We start from the raw sequence: 27,876 nt of genomic DNA on the forward strand, positions 1-27,876 counted from the left end.
TATTTTTGCTTGAAATCACATATGCACACAAGAGGACTTGTTGACTACTGAAGCTAGCTACCATGTGGGTGCTGGAAACAGAACCCAGGTCCTTTGGAAGAACAGCCAATGCTCTCAATTGCCTTGCCAGCTCTGTAGCCCCTGAGAGTAGACTTATTCTTAAACTATCTGGCTGTTGTGATGCTTCCTTGTAATTCCACCACTTGGGAGCTGAGCCTGGCTTAAATAAAAATAAATTAAATTAAAAAAAAAAAAAAAAAAAAAAAAGGAAAGCAAAGAGACCAGGCATGGCAGCAAACACCTTTAATCCTAGCACAGAAAGAGGCAGATGGATCTCTGTGAGTTCAAAGTCAGCCTGGCTAACAAAGCGAGTTTCAGGACAGCCAGGGCTACTACACAGAGAAACGCTGTCTCAAAAAAAGCAAAACAAGAGTTCCAGATCAGCACAGTGAGACTACTGTCTAAAACAAAAACAAAATCAGACTTGTAACTGACAAAGAGACAAATTTCATTTCATTCTAAACTTCAGGACCCAGCTCCTATGCCTATTGCTGGGGAGCTCTGATTACCCTGGCACCCCTCACAAGTCATCCTAGGGACCATTCCTTTTCATCAGCACAGAGGGCCCAGACTCATGATGGCTTGGATTACTTTTTTTTTCCTTTTGAGGCAGAGTCTCTACAGAGATCTGGCCTTGAACTCAGAGACCTGCCTTCTTCCACCTCCTGAGAGATGGGATTAAAGGGCTGCTATACCACACCAGGTATCTTGAGCTCTGAAAAGGTATGAAAGGGATCTTTGTTTAGTAGAAACCTTATGGGAACTCCCATATTTCCTGAGTTAGTGATGAAATGATACAAGCACAATACCTCTCTGGTGAAGCTGAGCAAGGAACAAGGAGCCACAGCAACCAGCTGGCTACACTGTCACTGCAAGAAAGAACTGGGGTTTCACAGTTTACTGTGAAAGGACAAGCAGGTTCAGTGTACTTCCTACCTTACTCCATTTTCATCGTGCAGTTATCTATTAGTGATTTAACTCAAACAGCTATAACTGCCTCCCTACTTCTCATTCCTACACTCAAATAAGGACCCTAAAGCAAGGATCCACAACTCAGATTCAGTAACTGAATACCTTTGCTTCCTCAGCCATTTTTTTCTCTTCATCCACTTCCTCAGACTTTGTGGAATCTTCACTTTGAAGTTTCCTTTTCTTCTGTTTGGGAGCCATGAATCCTTGCAGGAATTTCTTTATGACACTAGCCTGAAGGGCGATGACGCATTCACCAAAATCTCTCAGCTTCTCTAAGGAAATGACCTACAGGAGAGGATTTAAAAATGAGTCTGAGAGGAGGACAAGACAAAGAAAGAAGTCCGTCTATTCTCTAGATGAACAGAAAAAAAAAAAAAAAAGAAAGAAGTCTGTCTATAAATTCCCTAACATGAATTATCTGCAAGCCTTAGCTAAAGGACTATGTATCTACCAGTACCCGACTACCTCCACTTCCCAGTGAACGGACCCAGAACCACCAAATTCCACCTCCTCTAAGGAACCCTTCCACTCAGTAATTATTACCACTACATGCAGAACAAACTAGAGGGCTGAGGCTTGGAGGGTGTGTCTAGCAAGTGTGAGGCTGTGGGTTTAAACATCGGTACCACAAAATTAAAATCAGAAATAAAACACAGGCAAGGGCGGGCAATGGTGGCACACACCTTTAATCCCAGCACTCAGGAGGCAGAGGCAGGCGGATCTCTGTGAGTTTGAGACCAGCCTGGTCTACAGAGCTAGTTCCAGGACAGGCTCCAAAGCCACAGAGAAACCCTGTCTCGAAAAACCAAAACCAAACAAACAAACAACAACAACAACAAAAAAAAAAACCACAAGCAAGGAAAGCAAAGACAGTTTGAGAAGGCTCAAGCTTTCCTTACTTTCTGGCGGAGATCAGGTATTGAGCTTCACTCTTCCATCTCCATTAAATCTTTGTCTATTTGATGGATGAAGAGGCAAGCACTAAATCACTATCATAATTATATTCTTTTTGAAGCTGCAGAGATGGCTCAGCAGTTAACAGTACATACTATTCTTGCAGAGGACCAGATCCCAGCACCCATGCCAGGAGGTTTACAATCACCAGTTACTCTAGCTCTAGTGGGATACAGCACCTCTACTTCATGGACAAGAACACATATGCACATATCCAATACATAACGAAGATAAACTTTTTATCTGGAAGTGGTGGTACAAGTCTTTAATCCTAGCACTTGGGAGGCAGAGGAGGCATATTTCTTAAGTTGGAGGACAGGCTGGTCAACGTGTCAAGTTCTTGACCAGCCAGCCAAGGCTACACAGTAACACACTGTCTGAAAAGAAAAGGATCAAATAAATAAATATTTTAAAAAGTTTTTTGTTGCAGGGTCTCTCACTAGGTAATCCTAGCTGGCTTGAACTCACTATTTAACCAGGCTGGCCTCCAAAAGACCTGCTTGCCTCTGCCTCGCAAGTACTGGGATTAAAGGCATGCTTGGTTTACATTTTTTATAAAGATTTATTTTATTTTTAATTATACGTATGTGTCTGCTTGGAGTATGCACAAGAGTGCAATGCCCAACAGGGTCAAAGGTGTCTGATTCTCTAGAGCTGGAGGTACAGGAAGCTGTGAACTGTCGGACATGGGTGCTGAAAAGTAAACATGGGGCTCTACAAGGGCAGTATGTGCTCTTTATCACTGAGCTACCCCCTTGGCTCATAAAATTGTGTGTGTGTGTGTGAATTTCTTTGATACAGGGTTTCTTTCCGTAGCTTTTGGAGCCTGTCCTCGAACTCACTATGTAGACCAAGCTGGCCTTGAACTCAGAGATCTGCTCACCTCTGCCACCATGGCCTGGACATAAAATTGTATTCTTAAACACTGTGCACTACTATCTTGTCAGTTACACAAGGCATACCAATATAAACAATATAATCAGGCATAGTGGTGTATACTTTTACTACTCAGAAAGCAGTGATGGAGGTGGTTCTTGTATTTTATCTGTTGCTTTCATTGGTTAACTAATAAAGAAAACTGCCTTAGCCCATTTGATAGGCCAAACCTTAGGTGGGTGGAGTAAACAGAAGAGAATGCTGGGAGAAAGAAGCCGAGTTAGTGAGTCGCCATGATTCTCCCACTCCAGACAGACGCAGGTTAAGATCTTTCCTGGTAAGCCAGCTCGTGGTACTACACAGAGTATTAGAAATGGGTTAGATCAATATGTAAGAGCTAGCCAATAAGAGGTTGGAACTAATGGGCCAGGCAGTGATTAAAAGAATACAGTTTCCGTGTAATTATTTCGGGGCATAAGCCATGCGGGCAGCTGGGTGCCGGGGACGCAGCCCCGCCGCCGCTCTTATTACAACAAAGCAGAGTTAAATTACTGTGTTTGAGGCCAGCCTGATCTTACACAGTGAGTTCCAGTCAGGGCCACATAGTAAACCCTGCCTGATGAAAACAAAAAAAGTTACATAAACTTTTGGTCCCACATATATGTAAAACAAATCCAAACAGGTAAGACACCAGCTCAGGAAATGACTCCAAAATGAGTTTCTAAAGCAGCAGCTTTCATGAGTACTTTCTTGCCCTCTTACCCGGGCTTCAAACTCTGATGTTCCCTCCATATAGCCAAGTCCTCCTTTCTGCAGCCTTGTTGCCACTTCAATAAGATCACTCCGCAGGAAGTTCAAGAGCTCCTGGTTGCCGTCACAAGATTTTAAACCCAAATTTGGCTTCCGAGCCAGATAAATGGAGTGAGTAATTTCTTGGTACCTACAAGAGTTGGAATAAGGAAAAAGGAGAAGTATAAAAACTTTCAGAGGTACTTCTGATCCCCCAGCAGCTATAACTGGTACTCAGTTTCTGTGTTATCATATATTGGATATTGATGTTTCACACAAACAGAATCATACAATATGCAGCTTTTTGTGTCTGGCTTCTTTTGCTTAGTACAATGTTTCAGTGCACAGTATAATATTTTGATACCCAGGTGGCAGTACAAACTAGTGCTTCACTCTTTTTTTTTTTTGGTTTTTCGAGACAGGGTTTCTCTGTAGCTTTGGTGCCTGTCCCAAAACTAGCTCTTGTAAACCAGGCTGGCCTCGAACTCACAGAGATCCACCTGCCTCTGCCTCCCAAGTGCTGGGATTAAAGGCGTGCGCCACCACCGCCCGGCTCTTATCTATTTTTTTAATGTTTATGGGTCTTTTGTCTGTATATGTTCTGCACAACCATCTCTTGTGTTCTAAACAACCATCTCTCTAGCTTTCAACCCTTCTCCTGCGTGATATGCTGTTTGGACATGTAACATTTTGTCTTTCTGCAGATCAACTGATAGACATTTATGGTACTTCTAACCTTTGGTCTATCATTAATATTGACAGATCAGTTTTAAACACTAATTCAGACAGGAAAGCATTTTTCCAATACTATGTAAATAAAATGGCTCACGGCTTGATGAAAGGCACACACTAGTCAAAGAGCAATTATGCTACCCTAAATCATATATGACTTAAATGTGTATTTTTCCAAATAAACATGATGCTAAAAAAGATTACAAGTTATGTCAACAGCAGAGTTATAAACTTTATTTTTATGACTTTACTTTAATAGATTATCAACAAAAAGCCAGCTATAGTTGTACCCCACTCTAGGCAAAAGCTCCTTGAGAACTACACCATCATATACAAGGTAGAGGCAAGAGGGTTAAAAGTTGTCATCTTGACTATAGTGAGTTCAAGGCCAATCTGGATATAAGACCCTCTTTCAAATAAGCATGCAAGTTGAGGCTGGAGAGATGGCTTAGCTGTTAAGAATCCTGGTTGCTCTTCCAGAGGACCCCAGTTTTGATTGCCAAACATCTACACGGTGGCTCACAACCATCTTAAACTCCAGTCCTAGGAGATCCCCACCCTCTTCTGGCCTTCCAGGACACTGCACACACATGGTACAGACATACATGCAGACAAAACACTTATATTCACAATATCAATAAATTAAAAAACAAACAAAACACAACAAAGAAAGCATGCAAACAAGCTCAAACCAAAAAACATCTGGTTGGGTATCATGCTTGACGCACACCTTTAGTCCCAGTACTAGAGAGGCAGAGGTAGGCAGATCTCTCTGAGTTGGAAGTCAGTCTGGTCTACATAGGGAATTTATTTCAAAACTACATCGCTCAGATATTGACGTTTATACTTAGAAGATGTGAGCAACAAGAAGAAACCCTTACCTTTTCTCCAGTTTCTCTTTAAGCTGACTTTCTCTTATTCCCTGAGGATGAAGGCAATTTAGCAGTTCATCCAGTTCCTTCTGACTATCACATAAGAACCTGTAGAAGCAAAACAAACCTTACAAGTTGGAAAAACAATTAAAATCAAACAGTATATGTAGTCTCAGGCTAACAGTGAGTGTGAAATGCAGAATTTTGGACTGTTTTCAATCTAAGTCTACCATTTACTATTCCCATGAGGCCTAATATTAACTTTATTTTCAGTTATGGGAGGAGTCAAGGTCTCCTGATAAAATACAGACATCTGTTCGTTTTTTTCTAAGCTAAGGTTTCCCTGTATAGCCATAGCTGTCCTGGAATTTGCTCTGTAGACCAGGCTAGCCTCAAACTCCCTGCCTCTACCTTCTATGTGCTGGGATTAAAGGCATGTGCCACCACTACCAGAGACAGGCTTTATAAAGGCAGTAGAAAACATGCCCCATACAACTTCAAAAAGTAAACTTTATACCTCAGACTAAAAATGCTAAGATATAGATATTTTATGCAATCAAACGTTATTTTATGCAATCAAAAGTAGCAAAGACCTTCTCAAAATCTAGTTCTTTGCCTAAAGCAGAACTGTACAGAGACCAACAGTATTTAAAAACTATTTTCAATGAGTAAAATTTACTTAATGACTGTATGTTTATTAAAATTTTATTTATTTATATGCATAAAATGTTCTGCTGGCATGTACATGCCATAAGAGTACACCAGATCTCATTACAGATGGTTGTGAGTCACCATGGAATTGAACTCAGAACCTCTGGAAGAGTAGTCAGTGCTCTTAACCTCTGAGTCATCTCTCCAGTCCCAACTGTATGTGTCTTAATTTTACTTTATACATGGTTTTTAAAGTGTAATCACCAAATCAAAATACTTCATATTTATGAACCAAAAAGGATGCTACATAAGATGTACTGTACAACAGACTTGGTGCATGTCTGTAATCCTAGCATTTGGGATTCCTGCTACAGCAGGTAGAGTGAGCGCAATGCTAGCCTGGGTTACAGAGTTGAGTTCCAGACTGGCCTGAGCTATAATAGTGTAAGACTCTGTGTCTCAAGAATAAGGGGTAAGTCAGGTGGTGGTGGTACATGCTTTTAATTCCAGCACGTGGGAGGTAGAGGCAGGCATATCTCTGTGAGTTCTAGGCTAGCCTGGTCTACAGAGCAAGTTCCAGCACAGGTCCCAAAGCTACCGAGAAACTCTGTCTCAAAACTGCACCACCCCACAAAGAATCAGCAGTGAATCCAGCTCAAAATATACAAAGTTGTATTATAAAGGGGTATGTTAGCTAATCTAGGTTGTCAATTGGACACAACAGGGAAAAGGGACCCTCAGTTGAGGAATTGCTTCCATCAGATAATCATGTGGACACATCTGTGTGGCATTTTCTTGACTGCTAATTGACATAGGAGGAGCCAGCCCACTGTGAACAGTACCATCCCAATGCAGGTGGAAAGAAAGGCAGCTCAAAGTGAAGCTGGGAGCAAGCCAGTAAACATTATCCTCCTGTGACTCCTGCCACAAGCTCCTGCCCTGGCTTCCCTGGATGATAGATTGTAACCTATAAGGTAAAATAAGCCTTTTCCTCCCCAAACTGTTTTTGGAAAAGAGAAAATCAAATCTTAAACTTTGAGAAAAATAGCTGGTTACCAAAAGATCACATCTGGTTTTAAAACAGTGAGGTTTTTTGATTTTTTTCTTTTGAGACAGGGTCTCAATGAAGCCCAGGCTGGCCTTAAATTCCTGATCCTCCTGCTAAGATCTCCTGAGTGCTGAGATTATAGGAATGTACCACCATATACAGTTTATGAGCTGCTGGAGGATGCAACTCAAGCTAGGCAAGCAGTCTCCTGAGCCACACCCTTGCCCAACAGTTAGCTTTGATGTGCAAAAACTAAGCAACACAAAATATTCTTAATGTCACTGTTTTGAGTATTTTCTTCATCAACAATGGAAAGGAATAGGATGAGCAAGCCAACGGGTGTTCCTGTTACCATAGGTTCTGTCCTTGCTTGGGCACCGTGGTCTCCACAGCAGCTTCTAGTGCTGATGCATGGTGTGCATTCATACTGGCATTTTTGCCTAGACTTGCTTTCTTATCTAAGGAAAACACAAACGTTAAGTTTAATACATTAAAAAACCCAACTCCTTATTAAAAAACCTAAGCAAACTCCATGCCCAGACCAAAATATATAGATGCGACATATTAAACACAGAACATGTTTATATTTACTAAATAAATTTTAGTTAATAAAATTTAAGAACCACCTAAAACATTCCTATTCTCAGATTCATGAGTATTCATAATGTTATACAAGACCATTACATAATACGCAATGCTGTATTATGAGGAAAAATGAAATTCTAAACGTTGATAAAATATCTGCTTGTTAAAACCAAACAAACAAAGCCCCCCAAAACAAAATGCTTTAAAATAGTGGATATTCATATCATATATGTAGTATGCAGGGTTCCCAGCTCGTTTTGTAGTAATACTTCTATTAGAAACTATTTTCAAGGCTTTTCGAAGGCTGGCATTGTAGATAGCCGTGCCTCTGCCAGAGTAGACAGTAGTGTCTGGCACTCTACACTGCAAAGAGCAACCACGGGGCTAAACTACACATCTGGTAGGGTAGGTGGATTACATGCAATCTCAATACATAGTACATTAAGTTTCTAATGGAATTTTAAGATACAACTCTGTTATAAAGAGAGCAGCTATACTTTTTCTCTACAGGTAAATAGCTGCACAGTTTAAACCTTAAACAAACTGAATTGTTCAAGGCAGTGGGGGTGCACGGCTTTAATCCCAGCACTCAGAGGTAGAAGAAGATGCAGCTCTGTGTGTTTGAGGCCAGCCTGGTCTACAGAGTAAGTTCTAAGACAGCCTAAGTTACATACAGACAAAAAAAAAAAAAAAAAAAAAGATGCTAAGATGAAAATGACTAATTAACTTCATATCAAAGCAAATAAAGAAATTATTCATTTGGCAGGATGTGGTGGCTCATCCTTTAATTCCAGCACTTGGAAAGTAGAAACAGGGAGATCTCTGAGCTCAAGGCCAGCAACTTCTAGGCTACATATTGAGACCCAGTCTCCACAAAAAAAAAAAAAAAAAAAAAAAAGGGTTATTAATTAAGATAAGCCCTACATAGAGGTGCCTAACACCAGGCCTGCAGACCTGAGCACAATTACAGCCCCATACCCTGTTGGAATCACTATCGAACATGAAGGGTCTGACTTCACAGCCAAATGTTTTCTAGCTCAACTTCCTCACCAGTCCCTCACATATTTGTAAAGTACACCAAAAGCAGAATTTTCTGCAGGTGATATAATCTATATTACAAACCAACAGTGCTGTTGCACACCTTTAATCCCAGCGCCCAGGAGGCAGAAGCAGGTGGATCTCCGTGAGTTCAAGGCCAGTCTGATCTACAGAGTGAGTTTCAGAACAACCAGGGCTACCTGTCTTAAAAGAAACCCTGTCTTAAAAAAATGAAAATAAATATAAAAAATTAACATGAAAAAGCCTTAAAGGTATATATGAAGAAATTAGTGGTTTTCTTTTTTGTTTTTCTTCAAGACAGGGTTTCTTCATGTAGCTTTGGAGCCTGTCCTGGAACTCACTCTGTAGACCAGACTGGCCTCAAACTCTCAGATTCATCTGCCTCTGCCTCCTGAGTGCTGGGATTAAAGGCATGCACTACCATCACCCAGCCTGGTTTTCTTATTAAGTCTGTGAATACTAAGTTTGTATGAGGAGTTTCTAAAATCAAGCACTACTTTAGAATAAAAGTAATTTCTTGGAGAAATACAATATTTGAGAGGCAAACTTCATTAGGTTATTATAACCCAATGGCTCTTAACAGGGAGGGGAGCTACCAGCCAGAGGATTTGTGCAGGCATTGAAGACATATGGACGTGGCTACTGACATCTAGTGGGCAGAGGTGGAAATGCTGTCAAACTTCCTATTAAGGTCCAAAGAATCTTTTAACTACAAAGAAAAGCATCTTCTGAGAGTTTTCCCTTTTGAACATATTCAACACATATATACATTGAAGAAAGAATATAAGTTATGCAAATTATACTTATCACTTATTTTATCAATTAATATACTTCACAGCCAACATTCATATGAAAAATATTATCAGTGACTCTTCAAATGCTTCTAAATCACCTATATATTTATTTATTGGAGACAGGGTTGCTCACAAGTGCCTAGGCCTCCGAGGATACGAGGCCTGTGCACATGTGGTGCACAGATACACATAGGCCAAACAGTCACAGATATTAAAAAAAAAATCAAGTAAAATCCATGCCCATCTGTCAATTTTCTAAAAATGCATTTTTATTTCAAAATGGGAATAAAAAAATCAGGCAAGATGTTACATGCCTGTAATCCCAGAAACTTGAGAGATAGAGGCAGGAGAACTAAGAGTTCAAGGTTGTCCTAGGCTACAAGGAGAGTCCAAAGTCAGGGCTCAGGGGCTAAGAGCACTGGCTGCCTTTCCATAGGACCAGGGTTTAAATTCCAGAACCGACAAGGAAGCTAACATATCTGTAACTCTAGTTCCAGAGAATCTGATGCCCTCTTCTGACTTCCACCAGCACCAAATGAACATAGCACCACTTTGCACACACATGCAAACAAAACACACATAGCTGCAAGCAACATACACACACATACACCTGTTTCGTTCTTTAGTTTTTCAAGAGAGGGTTTCAAGAGCCCTGGCTGTCTTACAACTTGTTGTGTAGACAAGGCTGGCCTCAACTCAGACTCTGCCTCTACCTCCCGAGTGCTGGGATTAAAGGCATGGGCCACCACTGCCTGGCACACTTGTAAAATCTTAAAAAAACTTCAAAACCATCCTCGTTATTGAGGTCCCAAGCAGGGGGTGGTCTCCTTCTTGGTGGTTGTCCTGTTCAACTTATCAGTTCAAGTTATGCCTCTGTTTCAGCCTACCAAGGAACGATAACTATAGACTCATGTCTTTGTACCTCAGTCTTGGTAAACCTTCTGCACCCACCCACAGGTTTTAGACAGGTTCTCACCATGCAGCCCAGGTTGTCTCAAATTCACAACCTTCCTACCTAAGTGCTGAGATTACCTTCACAATGAGCAGCCACTTAATTAAAATTAAATATTGTCTATTTTCTCCTTACTAGGATTATAGTGAAGTGACATCCAGGACCTTGTCTTTTTTTTTTTGCTGTAAACCCCCTAGCACACCTAAATTTGCTTTGCACAAAACACGTTTCATAATTAATCTTTACCCATGTGCATCACCTCTTCTCTCATTTTGTGAGGAACTACTAGGCTCTCTACACACTCATCTTCACCAAGCTGAGCCAGAAGCTAGGGTGGTAATAAAGAAAACATGTGCCTGGGATAGGTGGCAGAGTAAAGGCCTCGGGCTCTATTCTACATGAGCTAGTTAAAACCACAGAGTCCCTACTTAAAACATCAGGAAGCCTGAGTGAAGGTCACACCTGCAATCCTGGCACTCAAGAAGCTGAGGTCAGAGGCTTGATAGTTCTAGGACAGCCTGAACTATAGAGCAAGACACTGTTTCAAACAGAAACGTTTCATCTTTATAAAAGAGGAAGGTCAAAATACATTCAACAGAAACAGCATGTGAAATTTAAATCTTTTCCCATGACAGCAACACGCCGTGCTCTTTCTTGAGCTATGGTGTGGTCACAGCTCCCAGGAAGACATACACTCACAAACGAAAACTAGAACTCCACAGTGCTTTGTGCTGCTCCATACTTCAGACACAGTGCTTTGTGCTGCTCCATACTTCAGACTTACTCAATGGATTCTAGACATGACACCTCCCACCTGTGAAAGAATGACGATATACTTACTGCGGGGACAGTAATCCTCATCAGGTGAATTGTTGTGGTCTTTGCGGTGATGCTTAAACCGGTAGTCGATGCTGTTATGCACCCAGCCCTTTTCAATGAATAATCCTGGGACTTCATTTGAGAAGAGCCAGTATCTACAAAGCACAACCAGGACTTAGTAACATCCATGACAAATGAGACAGTGGGCAGAGAGAAGGCTGGGTCACTTTACTCCTGGAGTGGCTGCCTAACAAGGTGGAGGAGCACGAAATACAGCTGACAGCACCTTCCTCACAATCTGACACAGAGAAGTTGTAAAGAAAAAAACATAACAAAGATGCCTTGGCATCTGGAACTCATCTAATGCCTGTGTCATTCCTGTAACATCTATTCTGTATTTTCAGGTTCCACACAATGCATGAATTTAAAATATTTTAAAATGACTTTATGGCCTGGCAGTGGTGGCGCATGCCTTTAATCCCAGCACTCAGGAGGCAGAGGCAGGAGGATCTCTGTGAATTCAAGGCCAGCCTGGTCTACAAGAGCTACTTCCAGGACAGACTCCAAAGCTATAGAGAAACCCTGTCTCTAAAACAAACTAACAAAACAACAACAAAATGACTTTATTTGTGTCAGGGTTTTGCCTTCATGTACATATGTGGGACTGGTAACCCACTGGGATCAGAGAGCTTGATGGCAATGTGGACTGCTGTGTGCCTGGAACTGCACGTGGCTCAGGGGCACCAAATGGCTCTGAGGCAGGAGCGGCTCCTGCTCTGCCATGCTGAACTGTGCTGATCTCAGGTAGGAACTATCATAATTATCATAATAACAGCGTAGTTAAGGTTTAGACTGGGCAGAAAACAGGCAGTACCGTTATTACCCCTACATGGCGCATCTTTTTTTTTTGGGGGGGGGGGGTGGAGACAGGGTTTCTCTGTGGTTTTGGAGCCTGTCCTGGAACTAGCTCTTGTAGACCAGGCTGGTCTCGAACTCACAGAGATCCGCCTGCCTCTGCCTCCCTAGTGCTGGGATTAAAAGTGTGCGCCACCACCGCCCGGCTTACATGGCGCATCTTAAGTTTTTAAGAAGTGCTTAGCATTTTAAGAAGTGCTCCTGGATAGTAAAGAATTACAGATTCACAACAGGACAGATTCAGACATAAAAGACCTCTAAATGAGTCATAGTGTTAGATAGATATACATAGGCTTGGGAGAGAGAAGAAAGAGAGTATAAAAAAATCATAAAGTAAAGTTAATGCTTAAAAAAAGGGCAAAGTCTTTAAAGAGACACAGAACAGATAGTCATAGATTAAAAGAAGGAAAATAAGCCATGTAAAAATGGAAAATTCGGAGAAAGCCTAAATTCTGTATATGATTGTGTTTTCTTTAAATTTTTTGACTATGAAGGAGCTAAATACAGAGACATTTCATTGTGTGGTCTGCTAAGCTAAACCAGCATATGTTCTAAAGGTATCTTGACTTTATGTTTTTTTTGGGGGGGGTGGAGGTGGGGTATGTTTATTATAAAAGGAAAAACAAAACTCCATAGGATTCCTAAGGAGGGAAGGAATATTCTGCTGGGAGACGAGACACTAGGATACAACATGACAAATGTTTTAACTCCAAGCCTGTCCTCAGTTCCTCCCAGAGCAAACTGGAAGGAGACACTGATGCAAACAGGCAGTTCTGCAAAGTTAGAAACCCTACCCTACAGAGTTGATTAGAAGCTGAACTTGTTTTGCTTTACAAAATTTAATATATCAAAAGGCCTGCTTTAGTGACATGCTAGTCCCACCAAGAAATAATCTCCACCCCCCGTCAGTAACAATGTTCAAGTTGACCAGCCAACTCATACCTCTAACTCGTGTGTGGATACATATGCATCTTAGCCTAAGCATGGGATCAGGTGGTGGCAAACAATGGCATCCCACCTGCTACCTGTCCAGCATCTCTGCTCTTGCAGAGTGGGCAGGGAAACCCTACATAGTAATGAAGAAGCTGAGCCCCAGATAACTAGCATTCCTGGTACTTCATCCCCATCCCTGCTCAAGAGATCCTTCCTTCCAACCAAGCTCTTCACTTAAACTTGGCAAACCCAGGGATGAGGGTGGTTTTCTCAATTAGAAAGACACATATATCCACACATCCATATATATAACTTTTTTGATTTTACATTTAAATATAAAAATACCACTCTGCTCTTTGTTATAAACGGAGGACCAAGAACTAAGAACCTTTTCTTCTGTTACAGCAGGGCTGTCCATCAGGCGACACACTGAGCTGTCTCCATGGAGGGCATAAACTCCCCCAAGCAAGGGAAACACGGTACAAGGGAGCACCCTCCAACTGCTCCTCACCTACCTTCCACTGGGAACAGAAAGTCAGTTTTACCTGAACTAACAGCTCTCTACCAACAGGGAATCGTCAATCCAAGCAGTGGACCCGTGCTTCCAACTATCCTGAAGAAAAATTCCTCCTCTCACAAATATACCCGCTCTGTGACAGCTATGCCTACTGGACATGCATTCCTGATGAGATGAAGCAGTGGTTACCTCCCCCCCCCCCCAAAAAAAAGCTAGATAGAAAAAAAAAGATGAGGGTTGGGTGTGGAGAGATTAAGAACTTGACCCCTCTATTCTGACCAATGAAAGCAAGATTAACTGGGCATGAGGAATAAAAAGACCTTGATATTCCATCCTTTGAGTTACAGTAGGGGCAGAGCTGGGACAGGAAAGAGTTGGAGTGGGATGATTAGGAAGGGCTCAGCATCACTCAAAGCCTAGTCCACTTAGTTCTTGTATTGGAAGGGCTCATCGCCAGTCTCGTTGAGAAGGCAAGTGCAGACGATGGCCTCTGTCACAGCAAAGGGGTCACAATTGGCAGAAGGGCGACGGTCTTCAAAGTAGCCCCTCTTCTCCTGGCCGACAGTCCGGGGAATGCGGATGCTGGCACTGCGGTTGGCAACGCCAGCAGAAAAGTTGTTGATGTTGGAGGTTTCATGGAATCCAGTCAGGCGCCAGGCATTGTCCAGGCCCCCCTTGGGATCGTAGGCCTGAATGTGGTACTGGTGCTGCTTGCTTAGTTTCTCAATGGCCTCCTCGATGTACTTCAGACCTTTCTCCTCCCACATGGCCTTGGTGCTAAAGTTGGTATGGCAGCCAGCACCGTTCCAGTTCCCAGGGATGGGCCTGGGATCAAAGGTTGCTATCACCCCGAAGTCTTCACATACATGATGCAAGATGAAACGGGCCACCCAGAGATGATCTCCCATGCGGATTCCTTCACAGGGTCCTATTTGGAATTCCCACTGGGCAGGCATGACCTCGGCATTTGTTCCTATAATCTTGACTCCAGCATACAAGCAGGCCCAGTAGTGAGCCTCCACGATGTCCCTGCCATAGGCTTTGTCTGCTCCCACACCACAGTAGTATGGACCTTGGGGCCCAGGGAAGCCATTGGAAGGCCAACCAAAGGGGTGTCCGTCTGTTCCCATGAGAGTATATTCCTGCTCCATTCCAAACCAGGAGAGCTGGTTGCTCATCATGTCCATTATCCATTTACAGGTGTGTCTTAGATTGGTCTCTGCAGGCTTCCGGTTGTACTTGAAAACTTCACAGAACACCAACTCGTTGGGCTCTTTCTGAAAGGGGTCCCGGAACATGGCGACCGGCCTGAGATACATGTCACTGTTGGAGCCCTCAGACTGAAAGGTACTAGAGCCATTGAAATTCCACTCGGGTAATTCTTCTACACACTTGGGCTCGCAGTCCAGGGTGCGGGTCTTGCAGCGCAGCCCTTCGCAGGTCCCATCAACCCAGATATACATGGCTTGGACTTTCTCACCCTGGGCCAGGGACATGTACATTTGCTTGATGTTTTTGTTTAGGTGGGAACTTGCTGAGGTGGCCATGGTGGAAGGTGTTCTTAGTGGTGGCCGGCAGGATGATGGATGGGGTGGACAGGCCACAAGAGCGAGGTGAAGAGAGCGGAGAGGAGATCGGTGTGGGGCTCAGACGACACGCTCAACTCCCATTCTCGGCTCTGCCGGTATCTTGACTTTAAAATTTGGGTCTAAGGATATGATGCTTTGGAAAAGAGGTTTTTCTTTTGTTTTCACAGAAGATGAGAACTGCTTCTAGATCAATATGGTATGATAGACCATGCCCTCCTGAAAGGTTGCTGTGAACATCCTCAAAAAATTATTTTGCTCAACTGCTGACTGAGAGGAACCTAGCAAACAGGATATACCATGAAAGACCTAATTAACAGCTCCCCCATACAGCACGAAGCAGTTTGGAGAGAAATAACTACATCCATATTCCCAAATATTGTTTATAAATGTTCTTTTACATTTAAAGGGGGATATGATATAGATATGAATAATTTGCACTGATATGAATCATGGTTTACTGATACTAATTTAAGGTCAGTTTTGTTATATGCATATTTCTGATCTTGATTAAGGTATTGTGATTGTGTAGTTCATTTAAAAAATGTAATGTATAGTTAGTAAGTTAATGGATAATCATCTATAATAATCAAGTTTGTAGTCATGTTAGTTAGATTTTCTAGATATGCATAGATATATTTCAGATAGGTATTCTTCATATCTTTCAAAGACTACAGAATATGGCTTTTAAAATGTTTTAATAACTTAGGGCTTTTCATGACAATGAGACACGTCTGCTCCTGGCAACACCAATCTACTTCAAGAGGAAGATGGGCATCGAAAAGGCTCCTTATGGAGTTGATTAGCCATTTGGGCAAGAAACTGCTCTTGCCTAGACTGCTTAACTGGACACAAAGAACCCGCAGAGAGAGGACAGCTGAACTTGCCTAAAGGTGAGATGTTCCTTCATCAGGGTTCCTGATTCATGAAAGAGTCTGCAAGACATTCTGCAGGATACAGAAGAAAGTGACTGAAATGTCTTTGAAATTTCCTGCTTTATGGAAATATCTGCTAGATACTATATGCCCGTAGACTAAAGATAGATGTCCCAATGGTACAAAAGATCTTTGGGTGACTGTCCAGGCAGCGAGATGTCTCTGTCATTTCTAGAGTTTTGTAAGTTGCTTACAATACTTCCTGCTTACTTCGGTAATATTATATCCTTATGGAGTCTTTGATGGAGTTGAAGAATAGTTATAGTTTTACTTTATTATGATAAAAGATAAATATTGTAACTGTACTTCTTGCTTCATAAATGTTTTGTTATATATACTTTTACTATGTTAAAGTGAAACCCTTTCTTTTTTGTTTAAACAGAAAAAGGGGAAATGGTATAGGAGGTTCTTCTTTTTATGTGTGGCTTTCATTGGTTGAATAAAGAAAACTGCCTTGGCCTTTTGATTGGGTAGCCCTTAGGTGGGCGGAGTAGACAGAACAGAATGCTGGGAAGAAGGGAAGTGGCAGACGCCATGATTCTCCTGCTCAAGACAGACACTGGTTAGACTCATGCCAGTAAGCCACAGTCCAGCGGCAACACACATTAATAGAAATGGGTTAATTAAGATGTGAGAGTTAGCCAATAAGAAGCTAGAGCTAATTAAAACTGCCAGGTAGTGTTTAAATGAATACAGTTTCTCTGTAATTATTTCGGGTATAAGCTAGCCAGGCGGAGGGATACAGCCCGCCTGCTCCTCATACTATGAGAGGGTGTCAAATCCCCTGGAACTAGAGTTTCAAATGGTCCTGAGACACCATGTGGGGGCTGAGATCCAAATCCAGTAAGTGCTTTAATCACTGAACCATTTCTGTAGCCCCAAAATATGGAACCATTTTAAAAGAAGTATTTGGATTACAGTCCATTTGTCTGTATTTAAATTTCCTATCTATGCTACCTTCAAGGGCCAGAGCAGATTTTTTTTTTTTTTTTTTTTTTAATTCCACAGCACTGGGAATAGAACCCAAGGCTTATGCAAGAGCTCTGCCATAAGCTACCAATGAGCCTGGAAGATTGTCTTACCTAACTTTGTAAAGCTAGCATCTGGCACCAGTAATAGGAAATAAAGGAACAATAAACAATCATACCCAAAAACAGAAGTGGAAAACTGAGCAGAACAGTTCATTTCTAGCACTTTAGGTCGCTAACTAGTAACAACTATGACCACCCACAAGACACAAGATAGGTCAAGTAACTTACCTGTTATGGTTGCGGTCTGTACCAATAGGCGTCCTGCGAAGTACAAGTTTCGCCTTGGCAATCCCTTCCTGGAAAGCCTTCTCAGCAGCTGCCTTGTGTTTCCGCATTCGTTCCTCTTCAGCTTCCCGTTCCAATCTCACTGGTAAAGATTAGAAACCAAGAAATGCCTGTATGAAGTACATGTTTACTGGACCTTCCTTTCTTCTTTTGCCATCTAAAGTTGAACTCTCATCTATGATCCTCCTATAATCCTTACATCCCTCATTGCCATAGGATCCCTAAACAGATGGGGATGAATTAAGAAGAAAATATTTCAGTCAAGCTGAACGTGGTGTCATATGCCTTTACACCCAGAGGAGGTAAGTGAACTCTGTGAGCAAGGCTATCCTGGTCTACAGAGGGAGTTCCTAAACCAACCCCACATCCCCGAACACTGCCAAAAGAAATATTTCGACCAAAAAGAACCTGACAGCAATCTGTCTTTAATATGTATGTATGTTGCTTTAGTTGGCCTGAAACTTGCTATATAGACCAGGTTGGCCTTTACACTCAGAAGTCTATCTGCCTCTGCCTCCTAGGATTAGAGGTGTGTGCCATCATAGCTGTTGCCTTAACATGACGGATAGAAGAAAAAATAAAATCAAGAAAGTAAAGACAGGGAAAGGGACGCAGTATTTATTGTAGAACTAGGAGTGTAGTACAGTGCTAGTGTTTGCCAAGCAGTCAAATCCAAACAACATACACACAATATTGTACCAACTAACAATTGGCTAATCAGAAAGCTCATGCCTTTTCCGTTTTTCAGACAGGATCTCACTACGTACCCCTGGTTGGTCTGAACTCTTGGAGATCTTATTCTTGAGAGTGGAAATTAAACATGTATGCAACTGTGCCTACTTCTCCCACCCCCTTATTTGGTTTCTCCAGACAGGGATTCCCTATGTCGCTCTAGCTATCCTGGAACTCAATAATGTAGATCAAGTTGGTCTCAAATTTAGAGATCTGCTTGACTCTGCCCCCAACCCACCGAGTTCAAAGGCATGCTACACTACCACCACACTACTTTTATGTTCTTTAATCCCAGCACTTGGAGGAAGAGGCAGTCAGATCTCTGGTGAGTTCAAGGCCGGCCTGATCTATGGAGCTAGGTCTAGGACAGCAAGGGTTACACAGGGAAACCCTACCAAATAAATAAATAAATTTATCCTGTGTTGTGTGAAGGTCAGAGGACAACCTGTGGGAGTCAGTTCTCTCCTTCTGCCATGTCGGTCTCAGAATTTTGCAAGCTCAGGTTGCTAATCATGGCAGCAACTGGCACTGAGTTCTTTCACAGGCCCATATTTAAATGAAATGCAAAGAATACATAAATCTAGAGATCAGTAGTTGTTAGGGGCTAAGAACAAGGTATGACTTTCAAGGTTCCTTCTGGGATTGTCTTTTATGCCCTGGCTTCTTCTAAGTAATGTACTGTGTTACATGCTACAACACAGATGAACTTTCAAAAAAATGCTCTTGTGCACATATGCAATGCCAGGGCAGAGGGATTTCCTTGAGTTCAAGGTCAACCTACCACAAAATATTATTTATGTATGGTTATTATTACATGGTTTATTACCATCTCTAGACACCCCCCCAATTATTTATTTATTTGATGACTATTGTGAGTGTTTTGGCTGCATGTATGTCTATGTACCACTTGCATGACTGTGGAGGGGGTATTGGATCCTCTGGAATTAGTTGTGAGCCTCCATGTGGGTGCTGGAAATTGAACGCAGGTTCTATGGAAAAATAGTCAGTGCTCTTAACTTCTGAGCTATTTTCCCAGTGTGCACAAGCACATGCGTGCACACACACATACACACACACACACACGCAATTATATGCAACTGTGCAAAGACACTCAGCTAAGCACAGAGGCTCATGCCTATAATTCTAACGTTCTGGATGTTGAGACAGGAGGATGGATGTAAGGCCAACTTAAGCCAGAGAATAAGTTTCAGGAAAGCCTAAGGTAATAAGAGTTTGTCTCCAAATTATGAGAAAACAAGAATATCTTATGGAATGCTAGGTTACTATACACAGAATAAGTTAATAGTTGTGACAGATACCCTACCATTATTCTAGTACTTTCTGTTCTCCTACCCACAAAAGGGCTTTTCTAAACCTCTCAGTACAAATTTTACCTTTTGTTTCTCTCTCCTGGATTTCCCGCTTCCTCTTAGCTTGCATGCTAAGCAGCCTTCTGCTTTTGACAGCACTGATCATGTCATCTGCTTCCATTTCGACTTGATGCTCAATCTTCACAATTTCTTTTTTCCTGTCCATTTTGCCTAGCCCATTCTCCTCTTTGCCATTTTCTTTATTTCTGGCTTCCATCTCTTTCCTCCTTTGTTTCTCTGCTCTCTTCTTATCATTCTCCTCCTTCAGCACAGCGAGACGCTCCTTCCACAACTCTGCAGACATCTGCTGTCTTGTCTCCATGTGGTCTTGGACAGAGTATGTCATAAGGATCCGGTGGCAGAGAGCTGTCAATATCCGTAGCTTCTCTTCTGATGTCAGCTCAAAGAATTCTGAGGTCTCGAGCTTCTCGAGGAACTCATCTTGCACCTCACTGTCCTCAAATGGTGAGGAATCTTTATTGTCATCTGTTTCTGAGCCCTCACTGTCCTCCTGGACATCACACTTGCGCAAGCAGAGCCGAACCAGCTCTGAGACAGAGTGCAAAGTGAGGGGAATTTCTGACAGCTTCATTCCCAGTTCTCCATAGTCTTCAGCAATTTCATCCTGAAGTAAGGTCTGCAGCAGAATGACCAACACTCTGTTCAAGTACAAAAAACCACCTTTATCTGCACTCAAGGCTTCCATTAGGGACACAGCAGTGATGGGGTACTGAGCATCAGGCAAGAGCAACCCAGAGTAACAGCTCAGGAACTCCACCACCAGGGCTACATCCCCAAAAAGAGTGTTGGGCAGCCCTTCAGGAGTATCTACCAGCCTGAATGTTGGGAGGTTTCTGCCACCTAACTCCTGGTCCTCATATCGTTTCTGCTTTTCTAACTTCTCCAGCATTTCTTTCTCTCTCCGTTCCTTGGCTTTTTCCCGCAACCTCTCTTTTAGCTCCTGCCGTTTCTTTTTCAAATATTCCTTTCGTTGCTCTTCAGACATAGAGGCCCACCTCTTTTTATGTTCCAGGAGCTCGTAGCGTTTCTGCACAAGAGTCCGTAGCTCTTCTGGAAGACGGGCTCTATCTTCATTGGAGAGGATACGTGCTGTTTTGGAGATAACGCAGGACAGGGCACTCTTCTTGTCCTCTTTGTCTTTATTTTCTTTGTAATAGGCAATCAGATGCAGGGCAGCAGGAGGCAGGTGTTTATGAGGTTTACCCGAAGACCTTGGCACACCCCCAGAACTCCGGGGGGCTCGAGTCATCTTCTGGGTCCCTTTGGCCATATCCAACAAAGTCATCTGTTTCATTTTGGTCTTGGGAGTCTTCACACACTTGCTGGGTGATTTGGAACTGCCTGTGGACTTCTGTCCATTCAAGATGCCTTTGCTTCTGCCCCTGGCCTTCAAAGGTTTGTCGCTGTGCTTCCCTGGCTTCTTGGTGGATGGGCCTTTCTTAGGAATGTGAAAGCTGTGTAGTTTGTTGGGGGACATAATTTTCATCACCTCTTCCAAATGCTCCTCTGGAGACTTGGAATTCTTTGAGTTCTTCACTTTCAGTGGTGGGCCATTTAACGACTTCTCCAAGTGCACATGGCACCATAGCTTAGGGTTTAGTGGGGAACTTAGAGAAGAATTGTCTCTTTTAGGTTTCTTTGAGGGTTTCCTGTCTGGAGATCCATTATTCCTCCTCTTGGTAGAGGGATTGAGAGTCATGTACTAAAATTTAAGAACAGGAGCAAAATTACTGTTAAAAATCTAAGTGCAGCAAGCAACATCTAAGCACTGTAGTGGTGCTCTTCCCCAACACACACGGAAGAAGCTCCACATGCAGGGCTACACCACAGTGACACCATGTTTCAAAACAAAACTATACTCTGCTGATGTCATGGAGTCATATCCATAATCCCAAATGTAGGCAGTGGAAGCAAGAGAATCAGAAGTTTGAGGTCTGTCTGTTACATACCAAGTATGAGGTCAGCCTAACTCACATCAGATTCTGTCTCAATGTTCCCCATCACTCAAAATGTACACTGTGAAGCTGTACAGTTCAGTGATAGGATGCTTTCCTAGTTTGTGTGAGGAATTGGGATCCACCTTCAGCTTTGCAACAAAAGCCCATCATCCTTTGACATCAGATGCTTTACACAACTAGCTCTTTGTTTACATATGCATTAGTGGTTCTCAAAGATTTTAATAAAATCTATGAATACTTTCTCCAGCTGTAACAATACACAAAAACGCTGGGCAGTGGTGGCACACGCTTTTAATCCCAGCACTCGGGAGGCAGAAGCAGGTGGATCTCTGTGAGTTCGAAGCCAGCCTGGTCTACAAGAGCTAGTTCCAGGACAGGCTCCAAAGCTACAGAGAAACACTGTCTCGAAAAACCAAAAAAAATATAAATAAATAAAAAAATAAAACAACTATGCATACAATCTCCAAACTCTATCCATGAACCTCAGATCAGAAAATAAATGACCCCAAAAACAGCAGCATCTCAAGACTTTAAGAAGTGCTACTCTGGGAGAAGAGAGAAGGGGAAACTGCAGTCAGATGTAATATATTAGAGAACTAAAAAACAAAATATTACTCTCAACCTGGGGACATGATTCAATGGTAGAGCCCCTGCCTAGAATCCCCCAGTGAGGGTCTGGGGTGTGGCTCAGTGTGGCTCACTTGCTTAACATGTAAGAGCCTGTATTCCATCCCTGAAAATGGGGTGTTGGAGGGAGTAGTCCTGTTCTTGAAACAGTTAAATCTTCATCCTTTGATTATATGTTTCAGCTTCAATAGTTTGTGCTTTAAGTAGAATATACTACCTAAATCATTTGTCTCAACCCAGAGGCATATGTTACTGTGAAAACATAAGAATGCCGAACAATAGATAACACTGTTCAGATAAAGAACTCTCCTGACCTTGTTTCCTGGTTTTATAAACTCTTTCTTGCCTTCTCCCATGAGAAAACTCACTTCTATGACTACATCTACAAGTTCTACAACTTCTCATTTCTTTTATATACAGTTCTTTTAAAAAAATTTGATTACATTTCATTTTCATCCTGTGTTTCGAGGGTGGCATGCACATGCCAAGGTGGGTGTGGAGAGGTCAGGTGAAAATGCAAAGGAGCTGGTTCTTTCTTCCCACCACGTGGGTCACAGGAATTGGATTAAGATGGTTGGCCTTGGCCACAAGTATCTTTACCTACTGAGCTCTATTGCCAGTCCTAACTGTTTATCATGTTCGAATGTCCTTGATTCATTCTCTCTGGCACCCTAGTCTATAATCTTGCAATATCACAAGACCATAAATGCACTCATTTTATCACATTTTCAACATCCTAACCTGTTGGTTTAAAGAGATGTGGTGTCAGTGCCAGGCATGGTGGCTCACGCCTATGATCCCAGCACTCAGGAGAGAGGCATAAGGATTCACAAGTTTCAGGACAGCTAGGGCTACAGAGTGAGACCCTGTCTGAAAAAAACAACTCCACAAATAAATAAAAAGGATAAGATCTCATTATAGTGCCCAGGATGGCCGCAGGTCTCTGGACTCAAGCCATGATCCTAAGCAAGCCTGAGCAGTAGATGGGACTCAAGAGAATGGACCACCATGACTGGCTTCCACTCTTCACCTCAATTTAATTTTAGGCAGTCATTACAATCCAGCTCACATAAACCTACAATTTTCTTCATATTCTGTATTTACTTGGAAAACCCCAGTTTGCTCTGCCCATGGCTGTACACGTTCATTGTAAACATGGTTAGAACAAAAACAAATCCATTGCCGGCACACCAAGAGACCCGAGCTGGCCCCACACTCACAGTACATGCCCTTCAAGTCCACCCTTCCCACTACTACACTCGCCTCTTCTGGCTCCTCAGGAGTGCATGCCTCATTTCCCTCACACAGAATTAGGTAAGAGGAGTCTGGCATGGTGGCTTACACCTATAATCCAAGCACGCCAGAGGCCAAGGTTGAAAGACTGTCATGTATGAGTCTGAGGTCAGCTAGGACTACAGTATGAGAAACTACAACAGAAATGAAGCAAAAAGGTAGGACGGGTAGAGGAACCACACCACACACCTGGAATTCTAACAGTTGGGAAATTGGGAGGATTTCCTCATATTCAGTCAGACTATGCTATAGTGTGAGTTTTTTTTTTTTTTTTTTTTTTTTTTTCTTTTGGTTTTTCGAGACAAGGTTTCTCTGTGGTTTTGGAGCCTGTCCTGGAACTAGCTCTTGTAGACCAGGCTGGTCTCGAACTTACAGAGATCCGCCTGCCTCTGCCTCCCGAGTGCTGGGATTAAAGGCGTGCGCCACCACCGCCCGGCTATAGTGTGAGTTTAAAACACAAACCAAACAGACTTAAGAGTTTAGAACCTGGCCCAATGGTCACACCATGAGTTTCTATTTAAATATGTATTAGAAATTTGTAACCGATCATAATATTCTAAAAAATGTAATTATAAGTAAGGTGTGAAATGTACAATCCTGTAATTTCAGCACAAACAGGGGCAGGAGGGTTAGGAGTTCAAGGTCAGCCTGGGCTATATGAAATCATGTTTCAAAACAAAAAACCCAAAACAAGTCAAAATAATGAAGTTGACTGTTAAGATACAAACAGCAGCTCATTTTAGCTAATAGGAAAACGACAAATGAGAACTTTCATTCTAGGAAGCAGCTACACTTGAGCACAACCTGAGAGATTTCCCATTCATTGTTGTTTTCACTTGTTTGTCAAGACAGGGATTCTCTTGTGTAACAGCTCTGGCTGTCCTGGAACTCACAAAGATCCATCCGCCTGCCTCTACCTCCCGAGTGCTGGGATTAAAGGCGTGTGCCATCACTCCCCAGCGAGACTTCCCATTCTTAAATGGCCAGGGCTAACTGGAGAAAATTGAGGGAGTAGATTGCACACAGGCTAGGGAACAGATGCAGACTACAAACCATGAGCTTGAGAGCTCCTAAGATGGGTACAGGGGAATTAGCTAAGGTAATAGGAACCTAAGAACCAAGAGGTAAAAATATGATGCTCTTGATAGCGGTAAGGGAGCTATCAAGGGTTAAACTGATTACTAAGATGTCCAACAATGTCAACTGAGATTTAGCCAGGCATAGTGGAGCATGGCTGTTATCCTGGCATTCAGGAGGGAAGGAGGAGGGACAGTTCAAAGAGGATAACCTGGACTACACAAAACTCTGTCTTGAAAAAAGAAAAAAATTAAACATTAAGGACAGAATCAAAGGAGAAACCGATAGAACCACAACAAAACAAAAAGCAAAACAGTCTGAATTGAGAGGCTAGGCCACTCAAACTCTTCTGGCTATTGACTAACCCTCCCCCCAACTTTAAAGCCCAAGCTGACTTTTCAGAATTACAGGGCCCACTGGCACATGCCTATCAATCAGCCCCTCAGAAGGCCGAGGCAGCACCAGCTACATAATGAGATGCTATCTAAAAATGGAATAAAAAAAAAAAAAAGCACTATTAACTGTGTATTAGTCTTTTAGCTGGCTGCTTTAATGCCCAACTAAAACTGAATGTTTTACTTTCCAATAGCCTCAGGACAGACGTTTTATCATCTTAAAGAACTTGAATTCTAATCATGACTCCTGGGATACCTTCCCCCAATGTAGAGTTTCCTGGTTGTAGTTTCCCAAAACTAAATATAAAAATGTTAAAGAGAAATAAGCAAAAATGGATCTTATTCAAGATTACATTCGATTCACAGACAAGAATATTATGAGTACTTCAAAGAGCAGAGTATTTCTGAGACTGTCTTGCAAAACCCAGCAGTAAGTGAAAACAAGTAGATGCTTTCAGGCTCGTCCTCAAGCAGCCCAAACAACTGCACAACAGGATAAACATAACAACACTCCAGCTGACGCTCAGGAATATGCCTAAAGTCTTATAAAGAAAAAGAGACTAGCCAGGCAGTGGTGGTGCACTCCTTTAATCCCAGCATTCGGGAGGCAGAAGCAAACGAATCTCTGAGTTTGAGGCCAGTCTCGTCTACAAAGCAAGTTATAGGACAGCCAGGACTATTGCACAAAGAAACCCTGTCTCAAAAACCAAAAAAAAAAAAAAAAAAAGGAAAAGAGAAGAGAAGAGACTAATCAAGCCACAAAGATTTACTTTATTAATTTAAATAGGTACTTTTAATAGGTATCATTAGAACTAGAATGTCCAATTTAATGACTCTATTTTTATTTTTAAATAATTCAAATTTAAAGCAATCTTCTTTCACTTCTGTTTAGGTATACACTGTTAAGAAGAAAAATTCAGACAGCTAGTTAAGTGAGACGAGTTCCAGCCACTATTTTCATCAAGTAGTACCACATTAAAAAAAAATGTCTTTTCTAAAAAATGAAGAAATGAACTCACCCAACCCCCTCCCAACAGGCCGGCTCCCGGCATGAGCAGTCCTTCAGTAGCTGGATCATCTCAGCATGGAGCATGCTGGCAGTCACAGCCAAATGGGAGCCGGCATGGCTGGACTCAGGGGGATCTGAAAAAGTATAAAACCACTTATGTGCTAAGGGTCTCCCTATCTTCCACTCAGCACAATTCAATACGACTAATGGGGGAGGGGGTGTGGAAAAACCAGAATAAAAACAGCAAAATTTTTTGGTGAAGGCGCTTTCTCATGGCTAAATAATTATGACAGCAACATGAGAGGCCAAAAGAAAAACAGTATATAGTATTTTACTTTGTTCCCACCAAAGAACAGTACCACTAGGACAGTACGTCAAAGAAAACATTTCGTGATCTATAATAACGGAAATAATCTGCGGCAATTCAATCTGAAACTGAATTTAATAAATAAAATAAAAGCAGTATATCTAAGTAGTCAGACGAATTAGAAAACATTGTCAATCTCTCTCTCCTTTTTTTCTGAGACAGTGTTTCTCTGTAGCTTTGGAGCCTGTCCTGGAACTAGCTGGTCTCGAATTCACAGAGATCTGCCTACCTCTTCCTCCTGAGTTCTGAGATTAAAGGCGTGCGCCAACACCACTCAGTTTAGAAAACATTGTCAATGAGTACCTGGCATCTCAGTAGTGTGCATGTTTATGTGATTATATATACGAGTGCAGGTGAGCTGAGTGGAAGTGAAGTCTCAGCTAGTTCTGAGTTGCCTGACGTGGTATGTTAAAGTTGGGTCCTCTAAATGAGAAGCAAGTGCCCTCTTAACCACTCAGCCATGACACCGGACTCACATACCTAATTCTTATTTCAGTAGCTTGGACTGTAGGTCCCTATTTCTGTATGGTGTAGCAGCCATGCATAAAAGCCATAGGCCTGGTCTGAGCTGATCACCTAGCTCTGCAGACAAGCTGTCTCTGCCTAACAATAGCAAGGATGTACTGCTCCTTTCTTCTTTTGTTAGAAATGTAGATCTCCTGAAAAGAGGTGTTGGCTGAAACTGGTCAGGATGTTTGGTGCTTATTTCTTGGTAATTTGGAGGAAGTCTTATAGAGATGCCAATTCATGGCCTACATGACAGCTAACATACAGGTAGATGCAGACGTGACTAAAGGCCATTCACCAGGGTTACCTAGGATACAGCATAAGGTGTTTTCCTGCTCAATTTATGGGATGATATATAAACTGTTTGGAGAATAAACGGGAGAGATCTTGCCCTTCCTTGACGACCGTGTAAGTTGTGTCTGATTATTCCTCACGACTGCGTACCAGTCCAGATAGGGAAGATAATTATCTGTGTTGGACCCACACGGGCTTCAACATTGGGCTTTTTATATCTGTTTGTTTTGAGGCAGGGTCTCTCTATGTAGACATGCATGTCCTGGAACTTACTCCGTAGATAGACTATACAGTTGAACTCACAGAGATTCACTTACTTCTTGAGTGCTGGGATTAAAGTCAGGTGCTACCACACGAACACAGCTCCAGTCTCTCTCTCTTTTTTTAAACTCACTGAAAATGGGATGGAACCATATCCTCTCACAATAGACAAGTATTCTACCACCGACAGACAACTTCAACCTTTCCTACTCTTTTCATTCACTCAATACAACAAAGTAGGAATTTGAGGGTAATATTCATATAGAACTTACCTCATTCTCTATATGGTTTTATTAAGTTAGTTAGTTGGGAAGGTTTTTTAGATTTTGTTTTAATGTAGTGCTTGATACTGAGCCCATAACTTCACACACAGAGGTAAGAGGAATGGAGACCAAGATAGATAGATAGATAGATAGATAGATAGATAGATAGATAGATAGATAGATAGATAAAGGGGGGGCTAGGCCAAAGTCTGGCCCATAACTTCACACACAGAGGTAAGAGGAATGGAGACATAAATAAATAAATAAATAAATAAATAAATAAATAAATAGGGACTAGGCCAAAGTCTTGGCTCATCACCCACTTTTATTTGGTTCT

At 42.1% G+C, this 27,876-nt stretch overlaps 2 protein-coding genes across 3 annotated transcripts in view; both read right to left on the minus strand.

Annotated features, from left to right (window-relative positions):
* The window catches only part of Baz1b (bromodomain adjacent to zinc finger domain 1B), a 69,785-nt gene that overhangs the window by 14,520 nt on the left and 27,389 nt on the right, over positions 1–27,876 (minus strand). Inside the window, exons 2-9 of one of the 2 annotated variants that reach the window (XM_057763855.1) lie at positions 25,858–25,981; positions 19,492–21,190; positions 17,309–17,447; positions 11,185–11,318; positions 7,307–7,412; positions 5,265–5,363; positions 3,625–3,802; positions 1,135–1,317 (exon numbers count right to left, since the gene is read on the minus strand). In XM_057763855.1, coding sequence (XP_057619838.1) covers positions 1,135–1,317; positions 3,625–3,802; positions 5,265–5,363; positions 7,307–7,412; positions 11,185–11,318; positions 17,309–17,447; positions 19,492–21,190; positions 25,858–25,890 — 2,571 coding nt within the window. In that variant the 5' untranslated portion in view covers positions 25,891–25,981. The remainder of the gene's footprint in view (positions 1–1,134; positions 1,318–3,624; positions 3,803–5,264; positions 5,364–7,306; positions 7,413–11,184; positions 11,319–17,308; positions 17,448–19,491; positions 21,191–25,857; positions 25,982–27,876) is intronic. The other variant, XM_057763854.1, reaches the window with a different exon arrangement.
* On the minus strand, positions 12,990–15,114 carry LOC130870906 (glutamine synthetase-like). The gene has a single exon (XM_057763857.1). The coding sequence runs from the start codon at positions 15,073–15,075 to the stop codon at positions 13,954–13,956; it is 1,122 nt and encodes a 373-aa protein (XP_057619840.1). The 5' UTR covers positions 15,076–15,114; the 3' UTR covers positions 12,990–13,953.

Source organism: Chionomys nivalis, chromosome 3 (assembly GCF_950005125.1).
Source record: "Chionomys nivalis chromosome 3, mChiNiv1.1, whole genome shotgun sequence".
Taxonomy (NCBI): Eukaryota; Metazoa; Chordata; class Mammalia; order Rodentia; family Cricetidae; genus Chionomys; species Chionomys nivalis.

What these genes read in the sequence shown, in the direction of transcription:
- LOC130870906 (XM_057763857.1), bottom strand. Translation starts at nt 15,075, where the DNA reads ATGGCCACCTCAGCAAGTTCCCACCTAAACAAAAACATCAAGCAAATG.